At 31.9% G+C, this 23,910-nt stretch overlaps 1 protein-coding gene across 1 annotated transcript in view; it reads left to right on the top strand.

The window, feature by feature from the left end:
* The window catches only part of Dys (Dystrophin), a 670,989-nt gene that overhangs the window by 245,193 nt on the left and 401,886 nt on the right, over nt 1–23,910 (top strand). Inside the window, exons 2-5 of the mRNA XM_085813682.1 lie at nt 19,876–19,937; nt 20,032–20,124; nt 22,841–22,918; nt 23,010–23,102. Of these exons, the coding sequence (XP_085669808.1) occupies nt 19,876–19,937; nt 20,032–20,124; nt 22,841–22,918; nt 23,010–23,102 (326 nt within the window). The remainder of the gene's footprint in view (nt 1–19,875; nt 19,938–20,031; nt 20,125–22,840; nt 22,919–23,009; nt 23,103–23,910) is intronic.

Raw genomic sequence — 23,910 nt, 5'->3', positions numbered from 1 at the left:
AAAACCCAAAAATTAGTGTTGTGAAACTTACAGCAATACCAGAACAACAGTTTGCAAGTTAACCCTGAACTTTTTATAAGAATTGTTAGGGAACATGAATACAATGGGTGATTAGCAAGGAGGAAAATTTTCATCAATATGAAAACAAGGAAAACACGCCTGGTGTTCTCAAAATCTAAGGTAAGCGGAGATTTAGCATATTAAAACAATGTTATATCAACATTAATCAAAATTAAATATATTTTGGTCTAATAGACGAATTGCCATGTGGAGAAAGCCGAATGAAGAACAGAATCCGCGAAGCTGTTCTTAAACACGGAGAGTGGAGATTAATGGTTTGGGGATGCTTTGCTGCCTTTGGAATGAGAAATTTAGTTTTAATAGAAAATAACGTGGATTGGTATAAATATATAAATACTCTTAATGGAAACCTGAAGGAATCTGCAAGAAAAATTAGAATACAAAATAGATTCAAGGTCTATCAGGATTACGATTCTAAACGTACAACCCTTTAAATATTCGCTTGTGGTTATTATATAGCTGTCCTGAAGTTACCAGAACTGCTCCATATTTTTTAGATTTAGATCCTGCAGAACCTGTATGGAGTAAGTTGAAGAAAAGAATAAGACAAGATGACATTTCTTCAAAAGCTCTACCTAAAGCAATGTCTTCGAAGTAATGGAACAAAAGTCTTATTCGAAAAATGAGTTAAATCCATTCAAAAGCACATGAAAATATAATATTAACTGAAGAAAATCCAACGAAATATTCGGCTGTTAGAGATGTTCAGTTATTTCGAAGCAGGAGACATGAAAAATGTGCAATGCCCTCACCGGGACTTGAATCTCGGACCTCTCGAATACGCGCCGAGCGTGCTGACCATTACACCACGACACCACGAGGGCATGCTAAGAAGCTGGAGAAATATCTTTTACGTGTCCCATTACTTTTATGTTTTCTTAAGTACAAACTCTTTGTTGAAATTGTCAGAATATTTACTTGAGTTCATTTTCAGAACATTTTGATTTTTTTCCAATCAAAAACGTTTTGAATAACTTTTTTCAAAACAACCAGTTTTCTGCAAAAGATGACCAATGTAATAGTGTTCTTTGGGAGGGGGGCGTCATTTTGCTAATATTTAGTAACTGACATTTTCAAATAAAAGTGAAAGGCACAAGCGTTCAGAAACAAATTGTGAGCCACTGTACATTATTCGCCAGGATGAAGATGTCCTACTGACACGACTTTCCTTTGTGTAGGTAGAGGAATTCTAACCACATCAGGTTTTCAAACCCTTTTTGAGCACTGAAATGTGATTTCTTTTTGTTGTTTACTTTACTAGAACTAATTACCTAGTTTCCTGTATCCTTTCTGAGTAATCTAAAAGACGCGACTGTGGAGTTATTACATCTGTAGCGAATCGTTAGCTTATTTTTCTTCACGATTTCTGTTGAGGAAAAGACTAAGAAGGTAATTTTAAAAAAATGTAGGAACCCCAGGCTGAAATGAGACTCAAAATGCGAAGAAGCGTGACGAACAACATCATTTCGTCTCCTATATCGTTTATTTCGCTGCTGTGCGACATCATTTGCACAATTTATTTCCAAATACCTTGCTTTAAAGCGCTACCTAGCCCGACATCTGGCAACTTTTTTTCATACAGCTAGCGTGAATAAACGGTGTGTATTTCTTTCGTGTATTCTACGGTGATTTGTTAAAAAGAAATTATCAGGTTATTAAGCTGAAGAGTTTTAAGCACTGAAGAATATATTCTATAGATAGTATGTGCTACCGAAATTCCATATCGTGGTGGGAGCTTCCTGAATAAAAATTAATATAAAATAATTATAGGTATCTCAACTGCTCTGCGAAAACTCTCTTTGAAGTCATTTTGTTGAAGAACTGTTTTACAGATTCCCAACCTTTTCTGTTTTAAAGTAATGATTTTCGTCATGACACCCTTATATTTTTATATGTAATATGTAATATGCAATATAATTATATCACAAATAATTGCACATAAAATGGCTTAAAGATAACTTTTAAAGTAAGAATAAGAACACAAGTTTTAGGGAAAAAATGGTTTATTAGATAAATGTTAAATTATGTTTTGGATTATTATTATTTTTAATCTTACAAATGAAAAAAAAAAAAAAAATATCAGATGCAAAATCGCAGGTTCTGATTGCACAGAAGTTCAGTTTTACTTAATGCGATTGCTCTGCTCTTAAATGCTTAATTATGCTTAATTTCATTCCTAAATTCATTTCTTCAAAAATATTCAACCTGTTTCTTGTTTTCCATTCTAGTTTCGCGTTCTTCGTATTTTTTTTAATATAATTTTCTTGTGCATGAAAGAAGATAAATATATTTAAAAAATGTTATCGATTTTTAAAATGTATTCAATAATTTTAGGGTTTTTTTTCTCTTACATTTATTTTATATGTTTTCCTCCTTGCTACATGACACAGCTTTATATCAATAAAAATTCTGCACACATGACTTCCTTGCATGGAATGATAAATTGTGCGCATTTTCCTGCATTTCATTTAAATTTATTGAATTGAATTAAATCTACTTTGTCGATAGCACATAAACCAAAATAGAATAGATGCGCTTTTTAAAATTCACTATATTTGTTTACCATAATCACACTGTGGCGCTAGGTTCACGTAACAGCGTTACAACTCATTCATTTTATAACTCTGAATGCAAAAAACAAAAATTATATCACCTGAAGAATTATCTAATCATTGCCATATGCTCTATTCAAGTGCTATCATAAATCTAAAACGATGTATAAAAAAAAAAAAAATTAGACGAATAAAAGAAATAAATGTTGTTGCGAAGCTTAGTTTCTTTAGATTGGCAACAAATCCATTGATCTTCAAAGTTTCAAATGTAAACAAATATGGCTGCTATACTAAAAAAATTAAGGCTTAGCCGCACTTGAACAACTTTTAAATTGTTGATAATTCTACAAATATTGCATGCATGTTAACTAAAGGCATAAAAATCTTAACTGGAATAAAAGAACAACATAGTTCAATTATTTTAACGAAAGAAAAAAAAAAAAAAAAAAAAAAAAAAAAAAAAAAAAAAAAAAAAAAACCGCACAATTTAACAGCATAGAAGGGGGGGGGGGACTGAGCTCACGGAGCCGAATAACAGAGTGTGTATATGTATATGTTTATTTATTTACTTTTGGTGCGGCTGATTGCCACCAAAAAGGCAGGTTCACAACTACATCATGTAGCTGTCCTATAGACAAAATTTCAATGTTCTTAGGCTACTCGTTTTTGAGTTTTGCGATATACATACATACATACGCATGTACGTACGTACAGACGCCACGAAAAAAAACTCTTCTGAATCCATTTTAAAACAGTTTTGTAATTTTTTGGGAAAAAGGAAAAAAAAAGAGTCCTTTATTCTGTTCATACGTACACATGTCACGCAAAAACATCGTTGAATTGCATTGGATAGCAGTTAAAATGGATATTTTCGTTGACATATGATACCTGGAATATTTCGTGATTGCAGTACTTCCTTTACTTCGTACAAGGAAGTAAAAATTATCAGCATTTATTAATTTTTTTTACAATCAATGGAATCTTGATTATGCTTATCAATTGCTGATGAATATTTAGCCTCAGTCAACAATTCAATCATCACCGACCCCCTTTAAAATTTTAACCGCTCTAGAGATTCATTACCGACACCATGGGAAACCCCTAATCTAAATAATTAATTGTTTCCACTGGTTGAACGAAAAGCTGTGAGGAATTTGCTTTCAGGATGGGGGTCAGGGGCTAAGCGAAAATATCTTGGCATTTATTTTCGGGTAATAGTTGTAGAAAATTGTATAATTGTGAGAAATGACGTAAGTTTAGGCACACTTACTTCTTAACGTTAACTAATTGTATATGCATAAATTTACTTTTACAGTTAAAAGTACACACATATGAAAATATAAAAGGTTTTTTCCAACCAAGAACAAACAAACAAACAAACAAACAAACAAAAAAAAAAAAAAAAAAACTTCTGACTTGTTTCCTCCCGGGATCGAACCAAGGGCCTTCTGCTTGTAAAGCAGACTTTATTTTTGATTGTTCGTAAAGAATGATATGTATGATTTTAAAAAAATGCGATTTAAAAACCAGTTCGTGAAGAATTTAACGTAAAAGATAATTATTACTATATTTTTTATGGCGGGCACTAGCCATTTTAGGCTTTAGCCATTACTAAGGCCAGAAGCGGTGGTCATTTTATTATGGAGATATGGTAACCGTTACCTCCCACACAAATTACATCCATGCGTTCTGTGGGATTCGAACCTGGGCTCTTCGGGTACGCCAGTAAGTGTCATTAACCTTTTTTCTCGTCTGAGCGGCAAATTAAAAGAAATAAAAATCTTAGTATTAAAATGAAACTGTAAACGGATTTTGGTACGCAGACTGTAGTTATTTAAAATGAACTGTGGCTAAACTACCTTAGAAGTCTATATTGCTTAACTGTTGTCTTTCCTATCCGTAAAGATGGAACTATATTACACATACGTTGTTTCTACTTTCTATAGATCTTGTATTGATCATTGTCATTTTTGCTTTTACCGTATGTTGTATCAGTTAAAATTTTGTTGTAATTTGGTATGATTTAAATGGGTTATGTTTTGTGCATTAGAGCACTAAATTTTTTTTTTTTTTTTTCATGAATTAATGGCAATTGCTTCTTTCGACTTCTTTTTGGTTTTGGAAAGGTTTCAAAAGATTGTTTTATTTTCAAAGAGCGGGGGAGGGGTACTTGTATTGCGACACCACAAAAAGGAGAACTATTAAAATATTTGCCATTTGCTTGCGTAAGAAAAGCCATTCATTAATGAATAGGTTTTATTAGGTAAAGTCTCCGGCACTAAACCAAAAGCGAAATCCTTCTTTGGAGGATTTCTGGGAAATCCTTCTTTGGAGCAAAACGGATTTCTACGAAAAAATTGAGATTAACGCTTTTATATGATAATTTTTTCACACTAACCTTAGAGAATATGCACAGATGTATTTTTCTATAATGTGAAATACCGGAAAAGAATGCTGTTGTTGTTGACTCATGCACACTTGTCTGACCTATAACTCAGCCCAAGTCCACGAAATTCTTCCTGGCAAGGAGCGCGGGAGGGCGCCTGTCGTCGACAATAGCCTTGAGCTGCATATAGGTGACAGTGAGACTTTGCTCAGTTCCGCCCTCAATTTTGATGGAGAGCACCCTGGGGAAAATGGCTCCGATCCCTCTTCCCCTATCACAACCTCTCGAGAGGATTCTCGGCTCGCTGCATATTTAGAGTGCCCCAGTGCCGCACGGACAATACACAAGCACACACTTACAAGCATCCATGCCTTCCCCGGGATTCGAATCCGAGCCCTTCGGTACGGCAATCAGCATCGCTAACCACTAGGTTGAGCGGCTGAAAATAATGTAGAAAACGCATTTAAGTGAGAGCAGCAGTTAGATATTTTGTTTTGGCATGGTGCTGACGAAATTATGGCTAAGCTCTCGAGGGCTGTGTGCTTTGTGAAAAGTATTTGCATATAGGACTGGCTAACTGGCACTGTATAATTTATATTCACAAACTAATGAAACCGGATTATACATTTGGGCCATTCGGTTAGAAATCGAACCTCGAGCAAAGCTTGCAATATTCTATGTAGATTGCTGAAGAACATGGCATCATTATAATTTAATCTTTTCATTGTTTTTAAAAAGAAAAAAAAAAACTAAAGTTTCCTGTCTTTTTGCAAACACATCTAATGTAATACAAAATTGTTTAACTGCTTTTTAACGAAGCATTATAAAAACACTATGTAAACAAAAAGTTCCAAAATAGCAAATCATTTTAATTGGTTATTGGCGGGGCCTACAGTTTTAACAGATTTTCTTTTAATAATACTCAGCCAAAAGGACTAAACTAATTATGCTATAAAATCTCCAGACGGTATAGTAGTTAGGGGAGCCTGATTGCGATACCGAAGGGCCTGGAGTCGAATCCCGGAGAAGGCATGAATGAAAAAATTGTCTATCCCTTCATAGGACGCAAAGGTGACCCACTTATTAGGTGCCTCCATAATAAAGAGACCACCACATCTGGCCTTAGGAGTGGCCGATGCCGGCTTATAGGCAAGTGCCCGCTATTGACGACAAAAAAAAAAAAAAAAAAAAAACCCACTATAAACATTTATGTGAAAAAATCAGTACTTCGCTTTCATTCCGTTTTATAAAGCACAAGTAAGTAAATGTTTATCGTATTCCGCCACACTGAAAAGGGTAATACATGCCATTTTATAAAGGATAAAACTATCTGCTAATAAAATGCTATCTTGTCGGTTTGGTGGGTAATAGAGCTCGATGTGATGCGTTCGAGTTCAAATTTCTTAAAAATTCAGATGGAAATGCTAAAGATATAGCTGTCAGACAATCATTCTCTGAAGCTAATGGCTTTGTGCGCCACTTGTGGCCAAGTGATTAAGACCGCTATATGCTGGTAGTTTGGTGTGGGTTCTAACTCAAATCAAATGGACTGGTTGCATGGTTGTCTTTATCCATGTGTAACGTGAAGGCGAACCAATTTTCCTAAGAAAAATCTTCCAGGAAGGTCTCTTTTTCCGTTGGACAGATTGGGTGCTCTATTTTCTTGATATTTCGAGCATTTTCATTAATATAACTGAAACATACAGACGTTATTCGAAATTCCTCCTAGTCGCACATCAGTGTGAAAAGGGACTTAGTTCCATATCGATTGGATGTATTTTATTAATAATTCTTTTCACGCGACAAAATTGAATGCCATTCAAGCTTTAAATTTATACTTTCTGCGCATGTGAGAGCATTAAATTAGTTAAACCTTTAAACGGTTAGATTCCATTAAAAAACATCTTTTCAAATGTCGCGTCTGTTCTTTTTAGACAGATTTTGCTTAGAACTGCATCTGGAGCTCGCCATGATTGTTTTGTAATCTTGCAGTATTGAAATATTTTTCTTAGCTCTGAGATCATTTCGTGAATGAGAGCAATAAGCTATTGTAATTATGGACAGTTGGCAACAGGCACCCTTTCTGTTTTTGCGCTCATTTTCCCTTTGGAATGACTCCAACAGAAACGCCATCTATTTCGTTTTTTACTATCCTTATTAAACCTCTGTAATGTAGTGTGACTTTGGATCGATGTATCTCTTTTTTAAGATTATTTGGTTTCCCGCAGAAATTCATAAAACGCAGCATTTCATTTGCCGTACTGCATCTTCATAAACGTGGAAATTATTTGCGGTGAATTCTTACAGTTCTGGAAATTATATTTCGATATTTGTTTCAACGCTGTAAATACCGTATTTACTCGAATCTAATGCGCATCGTTTTTGGCCAAATGTAGTATTCAAAATTGGGGTGCGCATTAGATTCGATGGCGCATTAGATTCGAGTGCAAAGTTCGCCGATGACCGTGAATTAACCCCGGCAGGAAAAATTAAGCGTGCTGCACCGCACATTGTTGCACTGAGTTTCTGCTGCCTGGAAAAGCATCGAAGCACCAAAGATTGTGAAATCTTTCAAGAAATGTTGCATGACGATGATGATGATGATGATGAGGAAAGAAGAAATGAATCTGCGGCTGACGAAAAGAGCTGCGAGGATTCCAGTGATGAAAACAGTGAATAAAGTGAACGTTTACTATTAATCACTAATTGTAGAAACTGTTAGCTAGATAGAAATGTTACGATTTATTTCATTTTCATATTTTACGATAGATACCGTATATACGGTAGTGGTAATTAACAATGATTGTTTCACATAACAATTGCCCACTAATAGGTTAATTCTATGTTCTACTACTTTATGTATAAATCCATTGTTGTATAAAATATGGTATCTAAATTTAAATAAAATTATCATACCATTAATTGATAGTTTATATACAAATCCATTGTTGTATAAAATAAGATTCAATAAATTCCTCATATCATTGATGCGCATTACATTCGCCGACAAACAATATTTTTATTATTTAAAGTTTTAAAATGGGGATGGGCATTAGATTCGATGGCGCATTAGATTCGCATAAATACGGTAGTGGTTACTACTTGAAATTATTATTAGTCCAAAGGGGCTTTTTCCCTGAAGGACTAATGTTTTCGCTTTGCGATTTTGCATTGAATTAGTTTAAATGTCCGTTTCACTTTTCAAACTATTGCCACTAAATGTTAAGAGTCTTGCATTATATTTGAAGAAATTAAATAATGAAAAATCTTCATAAAAGTATGTGTATTTCTCGCATTGTGATAAAACAACGGTACATAGAGCCATCGAATTTTGAATGACGTAATCCTCCTAGGAATGTGGGCATGTGGAAGACCAAATTTGAAATTTGGAATTTGTTTTATGATCGATTTCATATTTTGTAAAACTTTAACGAATTTTTGAGTAACAAACTCAACGATTTAAAAGCGAGCAATGGCAACATTCTACGGGGGGGGGGACCTTTTTATCTCCAGCGGGCGCGGAACTGTGTATCGGAAATTCTTCAGAGAGGCTCATTTTAAAATTATTTTCGACACTGCTACTGAACTGAATTTTATGGTTTAGGTGCAAAGAACATGATATTTAATAAATAAAAGTAACATACAAAACGTTAAAAAAACGTCCCTTTGGACGTAATTTAAAATCTGAAATTTTTCAGATTTTTTTTTTTTTTATTTGTGTTGTATTATTTTCCTTTATTTTATTTCGGTTGCAATAAAGAAGAAAAGACCATATAATAATTATAAAGTTTTATTCAATTGTTTTTACTTCCTCGTACGAAGTAAAAAGGAAGTATTGTAATCGCGAAAAGTTTCAGGCAGCATATTTCAACGAAAATATCCATTTTGACCGCTATCGAATGCAATTTAACGATGTTTTTGCGTAATATCTGTACGTAAGGACAGAATAAAAGACTCGCTTCCTCCAAAAAAATTATAAAACTGCTTTAAAATTAATTCTGAAGAGAATTTTTCGTGGCGTCTGTACGAACGTATGTACGTACGTGCGCGCGTACGTACGTATCTCGCATAACTCAAAAACGAGTAGCCTCAGAACGTTGAAATTTTGTATATAGGACTGCTATAACATGTAGATGTGCACCTCGTATTTTGGTTGCAATCGACCGCACCAAACGTATATGAACATATTTATATATATATATATATTCACTCTGTTACCCGGCTCAGTGATCTCAGCTTCTTTACTCGTATATGTTTGTAAATTGTACATTTTTTGCTTTAAAAATGATTGAATTATGTTGTTTTTATCTTCAGGTTAAGGTTTTTATGCCTTTAGTAAATCTGTATGCAATATTTTTAGAATCATCAACAATTGTAAAGTTGTTTAAGTGCCGCTAAGTCTTTTTACTTCCTTGTACAAAGTAAAAAGGAAGTATTGTAATCGCGAAAAACTTCAGCCAGCATTTTTCAACGAAAATATCCACTTTGACCGCTATCGAATGCAATTTAACGATGTTTTTGCGTGATATCTGTACGTAAGGACAGATTAAAAGACTCTTTTCCTCCAAAAAAAAAAAAAAAAAAAAAAAAAAAAAACTGCTTTAAAATGAATTCTGAACAGAATTTTTCGTGGCGTCTGTACGAACGTATCTCGCATAACTCAAAAACGAGTAGCCTCAGAACGTTGAAATTTTGTATATAAGACTACTATAACATGTAGATGTGCACCTCGTATTTTGGTTTCAATCGGCCGCGCCAAACGTATATAAATAAATATATTTATAAATATATCCACTCTGTTACCCGGCTCAGTGATCTCAGTTTCTTTACTCTTATATGTTTGTAAATTGTACATTTTTTGCTTTAAAAATTATTGAATTATGTTGTTTTTATCTTCCGGTTTAGGGTTTTATGCCTTTAATAAATCTGTATGCAATATTTTTTGAATTATCAACAATTTTAAAATTGTTTAAGTGCCTCTAAGCCTAATAATTTTTTTGATGGCGGCCATTGCTTTTTTACATTTGAAACAGGAGACTAGTGGATTTGTTGCCAATCTAGAGAAACGTAGCTTCGCAACAACAAAGATAACGCATTCATTTATTAATGCCAATTAAATCATGCTTAATCCTTTCTTGAATGTTTTCGAGGAAATAAGCGTTTAAGATTTACTTCGTAATTTTTAATACAGATATTTTGAGTTTTTATGTATTTTTGCCTTGTCGCGAAGTGAGAATTGAATTAATTGAATGAGAAATACTCAATCGTCTGTGAAAAACTGTTTCTTTTTTGTTTTGTTTGCTTAATTTCTTTTATACATAGTTCTAGCTTTATTATAGTATTTGAATAGAACATGTTGCAACGATTAGATAATTCTTTAAATGATATAAATTTTGTGCATTCAGAGTTATAATATGAACGAAATATAATACTGTTAAGTAAACCTAGCGCCAGAGTGTCGCTATGGTAAACAAAGTGAATTTTAAAGAATGCATTTATTCTATTGTGGTTTATGCGCTGTCGGCGAAGTAGGTTTAATTCAAATAAAATGCAAGAAAAAATGCGTATGATTGAATATTCCGTACAAGGAAGTCATGTGGTGTACACATCAGATTTTTTTTTATGGCGGCCATTGATTGTTTACATTTGAAACAGCAGACTGTGGATTTGTTGCCAATCTAGAGAAACTTAGCTTCGCAACAACAAAGATAACGCCTTCATTTATTATTGCCAATTAAATGATGCTTAATCCTTTCTGGAATTTTTTCGAGGAAATAAGTGTTTAAGATTTACTTCGTAATTTTTAATATAGATATTTTGAGTATATATGTACTTTTGCCTTCTCGCGAAGTGAGAACTGAATTAAGTGAATGAGAAATACTCAATCGTCTGTGAAAAACTGTTTCTTTTTTGTTTTATTTGCTTAATTTCTTTTATACATCACTCTAGCTTTATTATTTATTATAGTATTTGAATATAACATGTGGCTACGATTAGATAATTCTATTCTGTAAATGATATAAATTTTGTGCATTATGAGTTATAATATGAACGAAATATAATACTGTTAAGTGAATCTAGCCCCAGAGTGTCGCTATGGTAAACAAATATTAGAGTGAATTTTAAAGAACGCATTTATTCTATTGTGGTTAATGCTAGATTTAATTCAATCCAATAAGTTTAAATGAAATGCAAGAAAAAATGCGTATAATTTAATATTCCGTACAAGGAAGTCATGTGGTGTACATGACTTCCTTGTAGGAAGTAAAGGAAGCATTGTAATCGCGAAAAATTTCGGGAATCATATCTCAACGGAAATACTGTATATTCCGGCGTACAACGCGTCCCGGTGTATAATGCGCATCTGTAATTTCAAACTACATTTATTAATTTAGAAGTATATTCGCCGTATAACGCGCACACTTTTCTTTATGAAGAAACCTGAACAATATATTTGAAATGCTCTTATCTTCTAAAGTCCTTCACTCTAAGATTATTCCCAGGCATTCGAATAAGATTATATTGAATTCACAGCCGCCCGGCCGGTATATAGTGGTTAGTGACCCTGACTGCCGTAGCGATGGACTCGAGTTCGAATCCGGGAGCAGGCATGGTTGTAACTGTCCGTCCCTTCATATGAAGCAACGGTACCACCTGTTAGGTACTTCCGTAATGAAACGGCTTCTGCTTCCGGCCCCGCCCGGTCATTAAAAAAATACAAGCGATAAGGGTAACAAGAAGTGTGGGGAAAATGCTTGAGATAGTAACTCATTCTGCAAAGAGGGTGGTTTCGTTTCGGTGCAGGTGTGCACAAGAATGTTATTCTAGGGTTTTGAGAAAAGAGAGACAGAATTTGGGGTCTGAATACCCTTCTGACCCGAATGAATTCACGAAGTTAGGAGTCAGATGTTTTTCTTTCTATAGTCATTCGAAGCCTGATTTTCGAAGTGAACTTCGAAGGCTTTAGTAAACCATATTTGCTTTAGCTGAAATACAGTATATCTAGTGTTCCTTTTAGTAGCAAATATGGCTCCTGCCAACGAGACAACACAGTGCTGGTTCCAAATGCAAAGCCATTCAGTTTGCAAAAGAAATTAAAATCGTGCTGCAGTAAGGATGCTTCATGATGGTAAAAGATAGAATGGATGATGACTATTGTTTTATGGATCAGGGTAACAATGATAGTGAAGATAATACAGAAATCGATGATGTGCTGAAGATATAGTGGAAGACGAACTTTTCATGATATAATGAAAATTTTCAGTTCATAATGTATGTCATTTCTTTTAAATAAGCAGCATTTGGGTACATGTAAAAATCTAAATTTTGTAAGCTGATTTTTCCCCTTATTTTAAATTTGCCATTTTTATATCCCGTTTATGACGCGCACCCGTAAATTTCGATCTTATTTTAAGCATTAAAAGTGCGCACTTTACGCCGGAATATACGGTATATATTTTGACCATATCCGAATCCATTTGGACGGTTTTTTTTGCGTAGCGTTTGTATATACGGATAGAATAAATGACTCTATTTTCCCAAACGGCTTGTAAAATGGATTTAAAAGAGATTTTTTGGTGGCAATCTCGCGTTACTCAGAAAAGATTAACCATAGAACGTTGAAATTTTTTTATATAGGACTGCTGTAACATATTCTGCACTTCCCCTTTTTATTGAAATCGGCAGTGCCAAGCGTATAAATATTGTTATGAATTTTGCATTTAGGTAGCTAATGTTAGTAGAATGACAGTTAAAATTGTTTAATTCCCCCATGCAATGCAGCGCGAGACAAGTTTTAGGAGAAAGCTATGCCAGAAAAGTAAAAATACAGGAGCACGTGCATTTAACATAGAATAAAAGTTTATCTCGGTAATTTATATTTAGTTTGAATAAATGTAATTGACTACTATGTTAGCTGTAACCGTAATTCTACTCTTTCGCTTTCCAGAAATCTTGAGAAGCAGAAATTTACGAGAAATTCCTCGCGACCGATTTAAAGCTATAAAAAGCCAAGTCAGAGAACATCTTAGCTCCAATTGTTTAGTTAGCTGCTGTTGTTATTGTTTCGAATTCGCGGTGAGATCGGATTAGCTTTCTCTTTAAATTCGCTGTGAATTGCCTTCTATTCAACGTATTTGCGTTCTACTGATTATTACTGCCTGATATTGTGAATACTTGTACGAATATATCTGAGGAAAATTCTAGCATTTTGTTATATTACTTGCGATAAGAATAAATTTTATTAACCTTTTATCGGACTTGTGCATTCAATCTATTTCGAACCTGTACGTACGCAACAGTATATATGCAGCCCCTTATCCAGTTTAAAAAGTCCTTATGCAACCTTTATTTTTGCAATCGTTGGTCGTAATCGTACAATTCCAGTTACAGAAGTGTTTTAAATAACGAAAATGTTTATGTTTTGCAATGTCAAATTTAAAGAAAATTAATTTCGTTTAACAACGAAATCTGATTTTAAATGCAGTCTCCGGTCCTATACACGTATTTAGAAAAGTTTTATACCCATTTATGAAAAAATAAAATTATAAGAAGCTTGACTCCCGTACGCCCAAACGTGAGCGGGATATTTAATTTCAAAATTTGCAGTTTTTGTATGCCATTTTTAACTTACCCTGAAAAGGAATCTGTTAATTAAGTTAGAATTCGAGGAAATATAAGTTTAAATGAAGTGCAGCAAAAAATGTGTATAATTTAAAAGGCCGTGCTAGGAAGTCATGCGGGTGTCCACGCAAGATTTTTAGTCCAAAGGAGCTTTGTACCTGAGGGACTATTGTTTTCGTTTTGCGATTTTGCGTCGAATCACTCTGAATGTCCGTTTCACTTTTCAAACTGTTGCCACAAATATTATCGCCCTGTATTATATTTGAAGAAATTAAATAATGAAGAATATGCATAAATGTTTGTATGTTTCTCGCATTGTGATAAAAGAACGATATCTAGAGCTATCCAGTTTTGAATGAAATTATCCTACTGCGAAGATGGGCATCTGGAAGCCCAAATTTGAAATTCGGAATTTGTTTTTTAATTATTGATTTCATAATTTGTAAAACTTTAACGCATTTTTGATTAACAAACTCAAGGATTTCAAAGCGAGCAATGGCAACGTTGTGCAAAAAATGCGTTTTTATCTCCAACGCGTGAGACTGTGTATTGTAAATTTTAAAGATATGCTCAATTTAAAATTATTTTGCGATATTGCTCTTGAACTGAATTTTATGGTTTAAGTGCGAAGAACATGATATTTAATAAATAAACTACACAAAATGTTAAAAAAAACGCCCCTTTGGATGTATTAAGCCTTTCAGGTTTTCTTCTTTTTTTTTTTCTAATTTCTTTTTTAATCGCCTTCTTCAATTGATCGCCACAAATGTGAATGTCATTTGTTGTTCTTTCGTGAAATGATTAAGTTAAGAATAATTGCTAAAACAACTTGACTATTTCTTGTTAATTTATAAACGTCTTTTAAATAGAATCATAGAGAAAGAAGCTGTTACTTTCGACATAACTTTTTCCTCTATAAGTAAGTCCATTGACGCATTTTTAGGTCAAATAATTTTAAATCACAATGCCTCAAAAAATATCTCTTGTTGATTCAAACAACCTAATTTCAAAACCCGGTTCAAAACAACCTAATTTGTAAACTTCTTTGTTGTAAATGTAACAGAACAGTGTAATGTATACAACAATTAATACTTGATAAAAATCAGAAGGGTTGGAAATACTTTTTTTTTCCAATTTATATATATTTTAAATTTAATAACAGTAGCCAAGTCTGTGGGGAAAAAGTCTTTAAGAAATGTCTTAAATTAAGATTAAAACAAAAAACCTCTAAAAAATACCCCTACACGTGCTCTCCCCCCCCCCCCGAAAAAAAATAGAAAACGTTCTGGTCCTACCCTCATCTTAACTTGCTTTTATAATATATCGGGCTGATTTTGATTACTTCGTCTAGAACAGGGGTCTTCTCAATAGGGCGAAAAATTCCCCATAGGAGGGAATTTCATGGCTTCAGGGTGGGATGCGCGGAACCTTTTATTTACCTGTTTAGTATTTGGTTTTATTTTATGAATATAAAAGACTTCTTTTCAAGTTTTGGCTTTTATTATCATTTTCTTATTTAATTTATAAAGGGCATAAAAATAATCTAAATTTAAATAAATGTATACGTATTTTTTGAGTTTTTTGGGTGGAAGGGAGATGATCGTTTAGCAATGGTGAAAGTGTGCATGAAGCAAAAAAGGTTGAGAACCACTGGTCTGGAAGATTTAATGTCTCGTAAAAACTTCATAAAAAAGTGTAAATATATCGAGGTAGAGCTTTTTTTCATATCTTTAGTAACATTAATTTTTTTCTGAAAGCTTTTTTAGCTGAAGAGGGGGGGACAGCTTCTAAAAAAACTTTGATTTAAAAAAAATGAATGAGTACGGAAAAAATTCTTAAAATTTGATTTAGTGCTTTAAGAAAATTATCAAACCTAGATTCAATAAAGTTATTTACTTGAATTAGCCTTGGAAGTATTTAATAATAGATAATATTTAAAATGTAATAAATGTTAAGTACTGCTGGAGATTTTTTAAAAAAACGATTGAATGAATAATATATAAAAGTTGGGTTTAGTGTTCGAAAAGAGATTTTGAATTAAATGAACTCTTCCCAAATTTAAACCAACAATTTTAAGATGATACTGATGCTTTTCCTGCGAAGTGGCCAAGGTAAGACCGCTGAACAGTAGTAGTTCAACTGGGTTCTAACTCTGGTGAGGCCCACCAGCGGCCGAACAGTAAAAGTCGCTAAACATTAATAGTTCGAAACGGGGAGAACGGGCTGGCAGCATGGACGTTTTCGTTATTTTCTCCATGTGAATTTGGATACCAGCCAGTTTTCCTTAAAAAGACTTACCACGAAGGCATCCCTTTCGTTAAGCAGACTGCTCTCGAGTGTTTTGCCATAATTATATAAACCAAACTATCTAACTCCGGGGAATGAGTTGTTATATGTACCACAGACCTTTTTCGCAGATATTTCCCGTATGTTATATGACTTCTTTTCAGGGCTCTTTTCAAGTACAGATATGGTCGTACAGATATAGTTCTGCCTCTCTCACTCCCCAATTTTGAGGGAGAACACTCCGAAGGCGACACAAGGGTTTCTCACTCCTCATCCTGTATCATCAGTTTCTCGATAGGACTTGCTGGTAGTGTATTTTGAGTGTCCCTTCCCGCACAAGTATTATACACTTACAAAAATCCATGCCTTCTCCGGGATTCAAAACCGGATCCGTCGATACGGCAGTCAGCATCACTAACGACGTTAATGCACTAGGAAATCTATTATGAAAGCATACTATTATGAAAGCTTACATAGTCAGATAGAAGCCGAGTTTTTTACAGTCAGAGGACCCCCAACCTCCGCCTCAGCATCCGGGGCCCAACTCCAATACTTCTCCATCTTTGGTATAATGTTAATTCCAATCTAAGTATTGTTATAACGAATAACACAAACATATAATTTTGAAATAAATTTTAAATTATCAGCATATAAATAAACATGTAATCAATTTCAAAGGTCTAAAGCATACAAATGTGTTACTCTAACTGATGTTTAATTACCGTGAAGTATCGTGAACACAATTCTGGTGTGGACACCAATTATCTTCCTCGTACGTTCTATTTAAATTATAGACATTTTTTTACTTCACTTCATTTAATTCCACTTCACGCTTCTTTTCATCGAATTATTCTAAGTTAATTAACTGATACCTCAAGAGAAGTTGAAAAGGACATCAAAAATTGCAAATTTTGAAATTAAATGTCCAGGTCAATGTTTGTAGTACGAGAATCAAACTTTTTGTATTTTTATTTTTTAGTAAGGAGTATTAAACTTTCCCAAATATAAGTATAGGAACCGGTGACCACAATTAAAGTTAGATTTAGTTATTTGTTCAAAATAATTTTTTTTTAAAAATTTAATATTGGCAAAACATAAATATTTTCATCATTTAAAGCACTTCTTTAACTGGAATTGTATGACTGCGACCAACGATTGCGAAAATAAAGACCGCGTAAGGACTTTTAAGCCGGTAAGGGGTTTGGTATATGTATCCCTAAAACTTGCCCTAAAATGCCTAAAATTTGTGCTAAAGCTGCTAACTAATAAACAATAATTTATTATTAGAAAAGGTATTTATATATCACCTCTTAAATTTAGGTATTTAGATATCATATCTTAAATTAAGAATTTCTTACTCATTTTTATTTTAGATTTTATTTATGATAAAAATTTTTTTGTCTTAAGTAGACCAATATCTTTCTAATAATTGAGTATTGTAATTAACTTATGAACTAATTCTAACAAAATTAAAAATTTGATCCTTATTTGAAAAAAAGACGAACCACTATCACTCAATTTTATTATTGTTAATTTATAGTAGATTGGTTTGTTCCCTTTGACAAGTCAATTACTCGTAATTTGCGATCAATAACAATAGCTACTTTTACAGTAGTTTGGAATTTGATTTTAATATGGAATTTTTTACAGTCAAAGGATATTTCTTTACAGATTTTAAATAATTTTTACTACAATAGTCCTAGATAACTTTGGATACTGACTTAGAAAGCTAGTTAAAAGTACTTATTAAGAGTTTTTTTAATAATTCATAGCTTTAATTAAATTTCTTCTCTTGGAGATGACATATAAATACCTTTCCTAATAATAAATTAATATATATAAAGTAAGAAATTTAGAACCAATTTTGCAGAAAGACTAAAAATTGAAATTCATAAGTAATAAATTTCAAATGATCCTATAAATGCAAAAAAGAATTTAAATGTTAAGAACAAAACACTTCAAACAAGCAATATCCCAATTAAAAAAAATCAATGAAATTTAAAGAAAAACGAACATAGAAGAGGAGTTCAGTCAACTTCAATGGCACTTAGTCAGGAGGAGGAACAGTGAAATAATTTGAAACCTCTTCCACAAAAATCATTGCTTTTCTGTATCCAGAATTAACCGGTGAACTATTTTAATGTATTTTAATTATAATAATTGACCCGAAAATTCTGGCCCTTTCCTAAGGAAAAAGGAAAGTAAATTCTAATTATTATTATTTTTTTTTTAAACTTTTAAATAAAGGTAACTATTGAAAGAACTGAAAACGCAAGTGAGATTGAAAAAAAAAAAAAAAAAAAAAAAAAAAAACTTTAGTGAAAAATTCAGATCAAAATTTTACCTTTAAACAAAGAGAACATTATCCAAAGAATTGAAAATGTAAGACACTAAAGTTTTATAATTTCACTTACGTGCGGCAAAAATTCTAGCGCCGGTCCTGCTCATTCCTCATCGTAGGTTTCCCTGCTTATTGAGTTATAATTTTATTCTAACCAATAACGCAGTTGGAATTCAATCAGTTGAGCTCACAAATCCATTCACGAGCTTTCGAGTCATTAATCATCGTGTACTTTTTTTTTTTTTTTGTATAATAAAATAACATAACATTAAATACATATATTATGGATTTTATTCTAAACCAGTAATGCAATCGAAACTAATTTATTTGTTTTAATCTGAAGTTATCTATAAAACCAGTATTTAATTCGGGTTCTCTTAATGCATCGTTTGTTTATTCAGCGGCCGTCTATGTATCATAGTAAAGCATTCAGGTTCCGACTAATGTAGATTCAGAAGTTCTTTCACCTTTGCTTAACTTGCTAGGATTTTTTTTTTTTTTTTTTTAATGGTTGGAACGTTCTTCGAATTTGTATTAAGCGGAATGCGCTTTTGGCTGATTTAATACTCTCAGATACATGTAAATTAATTATATGTGTCTAAAGCATATTAAATGTTACAGCATTTAATGACAGAGTAATTTCGGCTGTTCTAAATTTTTTTTTTTAAATCAAGTATTATGGGTATTTTTTAAATTGATTAAAACTAAACATATAAGTAACCTCTGAAAATTTATTAAAATTATAAGTTTACTGTTAAAATAAATTGCATTTATATATTTAATTAATAGTCTGTGACGATTTATTGGCGTGTTTTGAGGAGCGCCGAATATAGCCAAATACCAACTTAGATGTAGCAACCCTAAAGATTCCGACAATCAAGTTAAGCATGGCATTTTATGCACATGTTACGTCCAGCTGTTGTATGTTTTGAGTGTGGTTTTAAAAACCACGTGTACAATGGATGTAGTATTCTTTGGTAAGTTATAATTAAGGGTTATGAATACCTTGGAGAACAATAAACACCGAAATGCTTGAATCTTGTATCATGAACTGCATTCTGCCATAGCCGAAGACCGATTCTCACACCCTTCGTGCGAAACATCCTTATCTGTGGCAAATTATTGATAACATATCATATTCTTGTTTTTTTTTTTTTTTTTTTTGTATATAATTCTAATTTAGTTGTATTTGATTCTGGGCTTTGAATGGAAATAATCTTTCGTACAGTGTTATATCACATCCAATGAGAAAATTTAATGTCAGTAATTGCCGCTCAGGTGACTTAACGTTTTGTTTACATTTTTCTTGTTTACTATGTTTAAAGCATGCGTCATCGCGATTCTTCATGTAAAATGCAGTGCAGCAGGATATTATCATTTTAAGTTAATGCACAAGTATGAACATAAAATGAAATATTTTCGGTTACTATGCGAAAAGATTCAGAATAATAATACCCATTTTGTCTGTTTATTTTTCTGATTGAGTTTTGGAAATGTGGAAGATAGTTTGACCTGTGTTTTTTTTAACATTCCTTATACAAGTCGTTAATTTTATAAATTTTATAACTCTTTTGTTTCATTTTTAATATTCAGTATTATTTTGATAGATGAACGAGAAGATGTTCAAAAGAAAACTTTTACCAAATGGATCAATTCTCAGCTTGGAAAGGTGAGAGAAAATTCATGCTTTTTAACTGCTTGATTTAAAACGAAGTATATATGATTTGTCTACATTAAATGAAATAATTTTTCCATTCAAATAGGGAAATCATCCATTAGTAAAAGATTTGTTTTATGATTTAAGAGATGGGACCCGTCTCTTAAGCCTTTTAGAAGTCTTGTGTGGTATAGAACTGGTGAGTGTTATATTTTATTTAAGTGATTATAACTATTTAAAAAATCAGATTTTCCACTTATATTAATAACTAAAATTTAAAGCTGTTGTTATGAACTTTATTTAGTAGTATTATTTATAAATGGATTCTAATGCATCGTTACAGTGGAACACCTATTTTTCCATGTTAGGTTGTTGTTTATAGTAGCAAGAATGAAGTTTATCTAATCTTAAATATCTTATCTAATCTTAAATCTCTCTTATATAAAAAATATTAATTTTTGTAATGTATTTACTGTTGAAGGTTAATTAAATGCTGAGAAATGGCATAGCAAAAACTTGCTTAATTTAAAGAGTTTATTTACTTTCAAGAGTTTCAACATTTCCTCATGGATCTGCATTGGAGGATTATCTTTATAAAAAAAAGTAACTTTGTATCTTATTTAATGGTAAATTACCTAACATTAAGTTCTTATTATTTGATTATAAGACTGTGAAATTTGTGAAGAATTTGGATGTGTATGTATGAAAAAGCATATTTTTACTGTATATAATAATACATATGATTTCACACAAAAACATTATTAGTTCAACTCAGTATTTATGTGCCAACAACATTATATTTCAGAAAGCAGAAACAGACTTTTTACATAACAAGAGAAAAAACTAGGATGTTAAATATTGTTATTCATTTCAAAATACTATTATTGCCACTCACTTCTGTATAATTTAATAAATAAAATTAATTCCTCAGCAAAATTTAGCTCACATTTTCAGGGAATGAGGGGAAGTATTTCTTTTTCAAGAGAAAAATTAGTTATAATTTCATTTTTATTACTAGAATTAGCATTTCGTTTTTACAGAATCTTGGAGTTTTTATGAATGTATACATATAAATGACAGCCGACTTCTGCTCTGAGGGCCAGTTTAAATTGTGTCTTGAGGCTGTGCAAAATATTGTGCTAATTACAATTACGTTCTGGAGTAATAATCAAGTGGTTATTTCAATATTTTTGTAACATTTACCGTATATACCCGCGTATAAGTCGAGATATTTTAGACAAAAAAAAAGACTTCAAAGTGGGGGGGTCGACTTATACGCGGGTCATAAAAAATTAAAAGATACGGAAGTTAAAAAATTTCTTTATATAATGCAGTTGTTTTCTTCCCACATTCAAATTGGATGACTTATCAAACAAGTCACTTACTTGAAGTAATTTCTTGACTTAAATTATGTGACGAACTAATCACATACTTTAACTAGAGCAAGTTTCAATTAAACCAAAACATTTTCGGCCCCCGAACAACCAATCAATATCGAGCAATAAAAAATTTTGCCAACACGCCAAGAAAAGAGAAATGCAGATAGTTTTTACGTATGTATAAGTCTTTATAATAGTTATTGTTCATTCATGAAATACTTTTGTTAACAGGCGTACATGTCAAAATTTAAAAAAATAGCCCGCGCAATAACTGAACAGTTTTGAATATTTCTTTTGACTTTTAAAAAGGGAAAATGCAAATAGATTTTGTTTATTTACCAAGGTATTTTTTATCGTATATTTACTGTTTTTTCTGAGATGATTTTGAATAAATGTAGTACTTAAAAATTTTCAAAGTTTCTCGATCGATTTCGGAAGTGGGGGGTCAACTTATACGCGGGTTTCTTATTTTATGCGAATTTTTTATGTCGAAGTAGGGGGGTCGACTTATACGCGATATCGACTTATACGCGGGTATATATGGTATTTCAAATAAAAATTGTATGAAAAAAAATTCTAAGATAATTAGAAGGAAGAGAGTCTACACAAATTCAGGAATTGAAACAATAAAAATATATATTGCTAACTTAACAGTGGCCTCTAGAAAAAGACAGATGTAGTGATGGCCAGCTTCAATTAGCCTTCACTGCATGCTAAATGTGAATTTATTTCATAAGAAATATAAATGTGGGCTATAATTTATTATTTAAAGTTACATATATATGTTTATTATCTTTGTATTTTTATTATAAAGTAATTGTTTTCTAAAAATCTGATTTTTTTTTTAGTTTAGTGCTGTTGTAATATGAATGTAGAAGTACCAATATTTTACATAAGTACAGATTTTACCCTCCTAGGTTTCTTTGAATCTGCTCATTGTGAACTATTTAAACAGCATTTATTAATTAAATTTGTACAATTACATATTTTAGCCTCTGTTTTACTAAAGTTCCATTCATTAAGATGGTATTTACATCATTAAAAAAGTAAGAAAGTAAAGTGTTTTAAATTATAAGATAAATCTTATTAAGTGACAAAAAGTCTTATGACTAGATAAAGGCATCATACCTAAGTGGAAAAGATCCAAAGGGTCAAAGGATAAAGATGGTTAAAAATCTTTCAGAATTTTTCATGTTGTTCATCAATGAGTAACTATTTATATCATTATTAAAGTAATGAGAGATGGCTAACTTGTTTTTATTTCTATTTTTTAAATTTAATTTAAATGATAATATAATAAATATATTATATTTCTATTTAAATTAATTAAATGTGTACTATTTTGAAAATTAATTAAAAATACATTTTATTTAATTAATTTAAATTATGCTATTGCATACGCATATATTGATTTCAAAATAATACATATATGAGTGTATAATTATTATATGTGTATTATTTTGTAATTTATCGCAGGATTTTGAATTTCTGAGATATGTATTTTTATTTTTTTTTTATAATTGTTGGCTTTTATAGAGGCGAGAAAAAGGACGCTTAAGAGTTCATCACCTTAATAATGTAGGCCTTGCTTTGAAAGTTTTGAAAGATAATAATGTAAGTTTTTTAAATTAGTTTTCACAGTTATAAATTTCTGTGCTACTTTTAAATAAATGTCATTAAATTATTTGTTTTGTACTTTTTTTAGGTAAAGCTTGTTAACATTAGTACAAATGATATTGTGGATGGTAACACCAAGTTAACTTTGGGATTAGTATGGAGTATTATTTTACATTGGCAGGTATGAAAATCTTGAATTATCATTTATTGAATCAGTGGTTTAGATCTGTTAATTGGAAAATGTAACAGAATATTTAGTGCATTTCTTTTTAAATGTTTTTGAAACTATTGTGGGATGAAAGGAATAAAATCATGTCAATAGTAACTAAATATAGTAGAAAGTCTGTAATCCGGATGTCCATAATCCAGAATGATCTATAATACGGACCTCAAATCTGCAATTTTTATGTGCATGCGCATAATGCATTTACACATGCGCATAATGCATTTACACATGCGCGTTTAATGTGTAACGAACGGTATAAGCCAGGCTAAAATTATCTAAGGCATTTCAGTTAATGTTGCAGATTGCCCTGTTCCTTAATCTTCTAATTGGATCCGGCTTATTATTTTTTGCAGACTGTTAGAACAATTTTATCAAAATTAAGCTTGAACTTTCAATTACGTCAAAAAGATTTTCCAAATCTGGAGCTGCCAAAGGATCTACAAAGCGAAAGCATGTTTCGATGTCCATTAAACAAAAAGTGGAATTACTGCAAAAAATGGATAAAAAAGGCCTATCCGTCTCAAAGTTATGCGAGAAGTATGGCATTGGAAAGTCCACTATATATGACACAATTTGAAATTTTTTGTGGAAGCATCTTAAACAACTTATATTGAAAGAAATGTTTAATAAAGTAAACAAATAAATATTAAGCTTTTTTTTGTAAATTTTGATACCCTTTAGATCATAATTGTTCTTTATTTCATATTTTTAATTGTATCATTTCTGCATGCCATCTTACCAGATTTAAATTGATCATCTATAA

This window comes from Stegodyphus dumicola, chromosome 3 (assembly GCF_044657685.1).
Source record: "Stegodyphus dumicola isolate Sdum_Otavi_A_Nest chromosome 3, ASM4465768v1".
NCBI classification, from domain to species: Eukaryota; Metazoa; Arthropoda; class Arachnida; order Araneae; family Eresidae; genus Stegodyphus; species Stegodyphus dumicola.
Note: the sequence above shows the minus strand (reverse complement) of the source record. Positions and strands in the feature narration are given on the sequence as shown.